Source organism: Nanorana parkeri, unplaced genomic scaffold, assembly GCF_000935625.1.
Source record: "Nanorana parkeri isolate BGI_ZX_2015 unplaced genomic scaffold, ASM93562v1 scaffold644, whole genome shotgun sequence".
NCBI classification, from domain to species: Eukaryota; Metazoa; Chordata; class Amphibia; order Anura; family Dicroglossidae; genus Nanorana; species Nanorana parkeri.
Window position 1 is genome coordinate 25,642 of NW_017306912.1, and position 5,810 is coordinate 31,451.

The following is a 5,810-nucleotide window of genomic DNA, read 5'->3' on the forward strand; positions in this document are numbered from 1 at the left end:
AGTGTTTAGTCATCATGTGACCAGGGCCGAGGTATTAGTCATCATGTGACCAGGGCCGAGGTATTAGTCATCATGTGATCGGGGCCGAGGTATTAGTCATCATGTGACCGGGGCCGAGGTATTAGTCATCATGTGACCGGGGCCCAGGTATTAGTCATGTGGGACTTTTGAGGGGCCGATGTCGGGGGACAATCCGGGAGCCCTGAAGAGAGGTCACATGACCAATGCCTCCGCGTTTCTCCACAGGCTCCTCCTCATTATGTTATTTGCTATCTCTCCAGGATACACCATCCTGAACCCGGAGCAGCTGCTGAGAGTGGAGGAGGGGCAGGAGTCTTCACAGGCCGGAGAGAAGGTTCCAGAACACAAGAACCATAATGTCCTCACAGCCGGTAAAGCTTTATTATAGATCTGTGATCGCCCCACAGCCCCCCGACCTGCTCCGTGCGACCCCCCCGAGACACGGCAATGTCGGAGCACCGACACCCCCAATACCCTCACTCATAGTATTATGTCTCCGTCCTTCCCAGGGGCCCCCATGTTTAACCCCGACATTTCCCTATGGATCCGCGAGGTGGCGGAGGAGGAGGACGCGACCAAGCCGGAGAAGTCGGAGCAGCCGGCAGTGCGGGAGAGTCCCAGCCCAGGTGTACCCCACAGGGCAAGATTTAGTATATAGCGCCGACATATACCGCAGTGCTGTACAGGAAACACCCAATCAGTCTGCACCAGAGGAGCTTACACTCTAGTGCCATGTACAGAGGAGCTTACACTCTAATGTCCCCACCCACAGTCACATCAGTGTCTGTACAGAGGAGCTTACACTCTAATGTCCCCACCCACAGTCACACACTATTATTATACATTTATTAGAATGTTTTTCCTCCTACCTGTTTCCATGGCAGCTGTAGGAGGTTAGGTGCGGGGTATCTAGGTGCAGGTCGGGTGATAGTTCTCTCTGAGTTGTGGGGAATGTTGATGGCGTGTGCTGACTGCGCTGTGTTTGCACAGAGGTCCCCATCCTGAAGCCGGACATCTGTCTGAGAATAAAGCCGGATGAGTTGGTCTTTGAGGCTTGTCCAGACCCGGAGGCCGGGGATACCGACAATGAGGCTGGTACGTAACTACCGGGGTCAGACCAAGGTGATTATCAGGGGCCAGCTTACCCTGGTGGGATCAGTCACCTCCATGGCGTCTTCTCTGACATCTGAAGATCCCTCCGATTTTATCCCTGGCTTTGTTACCACCTCTGGATGAGATCAGATCCGGAATGACACCGAGGCCCTCACACCAGGAGAGGCCAAACCAGGGGGGGATGGGAGCTGCACCATATAGCAAAGAGGCTCCACCCATTAATGCATCACAGGCAGAAAGGAACATGGATGTGTAGGGGAGGAAAACTCAGCACAGGGATGGTGGGAGCCCCTCATAATGGGCACAGCAGGGGTACAGACCCGGGAACTCAGCTCAGGGATGGTGGGGGCCCCTCATCATGGGCACAGCGGGTGTACAGACCCGAGAACTCAGCACAGGGATGGTGGGATCTCATAATGGGCACAGCAGGGGTACAGACCCGGGAACTCAGCTCAGGGATGGTGGGGGCCCCTCATCATGGGCACAGCGGGTGTACAGACCCGAGAACTCAGCACAGGGATGGTGGGATCTCATAATGGGCACAGCAGGGGTACAGACCCGGGAACTCAGCTCAGGGATGGTGGGGGCCCCTCATCATGGGCACAGCGGGTGTACAGACCCGAGAACTCAGCACAGGGATGGTGGGATCTCATAATGGGCACAGCAGGGGTACAGACCCGGGAACTCAGCTCAGGGATGGTGGGGGCCCCTCATCATGGGCACAGCGGGTGTACAGACCCGAGAACTCAGCACAGGGATGGTGGGATCTCATAATGGGCACAGCAGGGGTACAGACCCGGGAACTCAGCTCAGGGATGGTGGGGGCCCCTCATCATGGGCACAGCGGGTGTACAGACCCGAGAACTCAGCACAGGGATGGTGGGATCTCATAATGGGCACAGCAGGGGTACAGACCCGGGAACTCAGCTCAGGGATGGTGGGGGCCCCTCATCATGGGCACAGCGGGTGTACAGACCCGAGAACTCAGCACAGGGATGGTGGGATCTCATAATGGGCACAGCAGGGGTACAGACCCGGGAACTCAGCTCAGGGATGGTGGGGGCCCCTCATCATGGGCACAGCGGGTGTACAGACCCGAGAACTCAGCACAGGGATGGTGGGATCTCATAATGGGCACAGCAGGGGTACAGACCCGGGAACTCAGCTCAGGGATGGTGGGGGCCCCTCATCATGGGCACAGCGGGTGTACAGACCCGAGAACTCAGCACAGGGATGGTGGGATCTCATAATGGGCACAGCAGGGGTACAGACCCGGGAACTCAGCATAGGGTTGGTGGGAGACGCTCATAATGGACACGGCAATATGACTCTCAGGATGGTGAGACCCTCCTCTTGTGTCCCGGCAGGATCGGGCATCTCGGTCACCATTGAGGGGGACGATGAACCTTTCTGGCTGAACGTCCAGGAGACGGAGACGGATAATGAGGAGATGCTGAGCGAGCACCATATAGGTAAGCAATGTCCGGTGTGAGCCACATGTCAGAGGAAGATGTCTGAGTTCCCTTTCATTCATTGGATTTCAGTTCTTTCAATCATGGAGGCTCGGCATCACACGTGGGCGTCACCTAGGGTGGTCCGCATACAAATACAGCCTGCCTAGGATTTTGGAATTTGCATAACTCCTCCTAAGAGCCAGCTCACTGCTCGCATCAGGGCTGAGGGCTCTTGGGAGGAGTACTTAGGCATCGTGTTCTAAAAGTAGACTTGTCCTTTAAAATGTTTTTAAAGCCAAGGTTTGTTTCTCAGTTTTGGTTGGCATAGGTAAGGTTAGAAATAGGGATGCACCGATACTAGTATCGGTATCGGTGCCAAGTACTCGTAGTCGCCCCAAATGGTCCGTTGCTCCGGCTTCCTGGTATCAGGAAACCGGGCAGCACGTCATTACATGCTGTCCGGCTTCCTGATTGGCCGGGAAGCCTGCTTCATGCTCCCTCGTCCACTTATGACGAGAAAGCATGGAGCCGGCTTCCCGGCCGGTCATTACACAGCGCCCAGCTTCCCTGTTGGCCAGAAAGCTGGCTCCATGCTTTCTCGTCATCTAGTGACAAGAAGCTTGGGGACGGCTTCCCTGCTAATCAGGAAGCCAGGTGGCGAGTCATTACACGCCGCCTGGCTTCCTGAATGGGACTCCCGTTATCGGATTCAGTATCGGCGAGTACCGGGAAAAAAAATATCGGTACTCGATACCGAAATACTGGTATCGGTGAACCCCTAGTTAGAAACCATATTAGGTCTTTATTGCTGCATTGGTTTCCTCTGGGGAACTTCACCGTCTCAATTTGGCTTGGTGACCATTGTCCTCGGGACTGAAATTGATGGCACATTCAAAATTCGGAGTTGTCACCCAAAACAAAGATAAAGGGGGAACTCATTGAATGGGGACACCTCTTTTGGTGGCAGCTGTCAAGGGAGCAGCCGTGAACTTGTTTTAAACTGAATTAGAAGGTCGCTCTGCATAAAGTTCCGTGTTTCCCCGAAAATAAGACACTGTCTTATATTTTTTTTGGCTCAAAAAAAACACACCAGGTCTTATTTTCGGGGTAGGTCTTATATTTTTTCTTTTATGTACAACAATCCACACTTGTTCATGTACAAAAATATGGCAATCAGGGGTGCCGTACCTTTCCAAGAGCAAGTTGGTAACCAATCGCTGGCCAGAATGAGCAAAGCGCGCTTTCACTATGGATTCCTCACAGGGGGAGTGAATTTGGTATCACTCCGCCTGTGACAGGAGTCGGCGCTATAGAGGAGGCATCGGCTCATGCGGCTCTGCTCCCTCCGGTGCCGCCTCGCTTCCTCTAGCACTGGCTTCGTTGGCACCACTGATTCTCTCCCGCAGCTCTTCAAGTTCCCCCTTATGCCACCATCGGCCCTGGGAATGGTCACAACTAGGTCTTATATTTTAGCAATTCACAAAAATAGTACTAGGTCTTTTTTTGGGGGTAGGTCTTATTTTCGTGGAAACACAGTATTTGGTGGGACCCTCATTTTGGGCAGCCTAGAGCCACCTGATCACTTCTTTATCTCAAAACTAAAACCTGACAGAGGTCCTGACCCTTCCCCACAGGGTTGAAGATTCTGGTATGGATTGATATGGTTGGTGTTTAGAAGTAATGCTGCAGAACTTTTATTATATAGTCTTCATCTTTGTTTTTGTTGTTCCAGATAATGAGTTTTTAAGCAGCCCAGCTGAGGACCATCTGTCGGGCCTCCAACCCAACGGACTGTCCTTCGAAAATGGTTCCTTCGAGGAATGGGACAACCCATCCCCCGTTCGCCTCCCACGCCCCAGAAAATGCCAGTCTATATTCAGGATCGGCCAGCCCCTCTCTGAGCAGGCATATGACTTCGAGGAGCCGTCGAGCCCCGTGGAGATGCGAGCGTTCCAGTGTTCGCAGTGCCAGCAGAGCTTCAGCGAGCGCGAGACCCTCCTTTTGCATCAGACTGTCCATGCCACTTGGAACCATGACGCGCAGGAAGACCGAGGAGATGAGTACATAGTCCCCGCCCCTTCGTCTTCCGCCATCATCAGAAGCTGCCCCGCCCCGTACCTATGCGGGGACTGTGGCAAAGGTTTCAACAGCTCCTACAAGCTGAAGATCCACCAGAGAATTCACACAGGGGAACGCCCTTACAAGTGCCTCGTATGTGAGAAACGCTTCCACAAGAGCGCCCACCTGAAGGTCCACCACCGTACCCACACGGGGGAGCGGCCTTACGGCTGCCAGGTGTGCGGCAAGAGGTTTACCAAATCCTACCATCTGAAGGTCCACCTCCGGACCCATACCGGCGAACGCCCTTACCAGTGCCCTATTTGCCACAAAACCTTCAGCGTCAACTCACACCTGACTGTCCACATAAGGACTCACTCAGGCGAAAAGCCCTTTGTCTGCTTCGAGTGCGGCAAGAGCTTTCGGCAAAAGACCAGCCTCCTCAGCCATCAGAAGTCCCACCAGCGCTTAGTAGAGCGGCGGAAGCTGACGTGGAAGACTTTGTGGCCGGAGAAATGAAAAGGCCTCCAGCTCTTTCTAGCTCAGCATTTAACTCTTCTAAGAGCAGTTACTAACTGGCGAGAAGCGTTTTTACTTCTTGAGGAACATGGAACGGTGGTGTGACCAGTAATCTCTGTACCAGTTGAGGGGTTGCTGCCAGTTGCAGGAGTAGTACTGCCAAAAGTGGACCCAGGACACTGATCCTACGTTTAAGGCCTACCTGGGCTCTTTATAGCAACCCAAAGGTGGTGTATACAAGAATTTGGTAGCTGCTAGTGTAGATGTTGATGAGTTCTTAACCAACCCTTGTCCAACCTGAGCTCTATTACATATGACATAGAGGAGCCCCAGTGTTCGGTCACCTATGCCCCTTGGCCTGTAATATCCACTGTCCTGGGTTGTGAGATGGCCTGGGTGATCTATCCTGGCTAGAGCCAGCCTTATGGGTTGGGGCACAGACTGGATATCAGGACTCGCATTCTGGTCCCTCCTGTCTGTGACATCACCAAAATAGCACTGCTGGGAATCCACGACCGACTCTTCGCAGCACCAAGTATCAATAAGCAGTTTAAGATGAATATCAGTTTATCCCAAGGATCACATACAGTTGTGTGAAAAAGAAAGGACACCCTCTTTGAGTTCTGTGATTTTAGTGATCAGGAC

General features: G+C 53.3%; 1 protein-coding gene across 1 annotated transcript in view; it reads left to right on the top strand.

Moving 5' to 3' along the window:
* The window catches only part of LOC108792455 (zinc finger protein 235-like), a 14,541-nt gene extending 9,156 nt beyond the window's left edge, over nucleotides 1–5,385 (top strand). The window contains exons 4-8 of the mRNA XM_018563244.1: nucleotides 282–392; nucleotides 531–647; nucleotides 1,012–1,120; nucleotides 2,479–2,606; nucleotides 4,321–5,385. Of these exons, the coding sequence (XP_018418746.1) occupies nucleotides 282–392; nucleotides 531–647; nucleotides 1,012–1,120; nucleotides 2,479–2,606; nucleotides 4,321–5,165 (1,310 nt within the window). The 3' untranslated portion in view covers nucleotides 5,166–5,385. The remainder of the gene's footprint in view (nucleotides 1–281; nucleotides 393–530; nucleotides 648–1,011; nucleotides 1,121–2,478; nucleotides 2,607–4,320) is intronic.
* The last annotated feature ends 425 nt before the right edge of the window (nucleotides 5,386–5,810 follow it).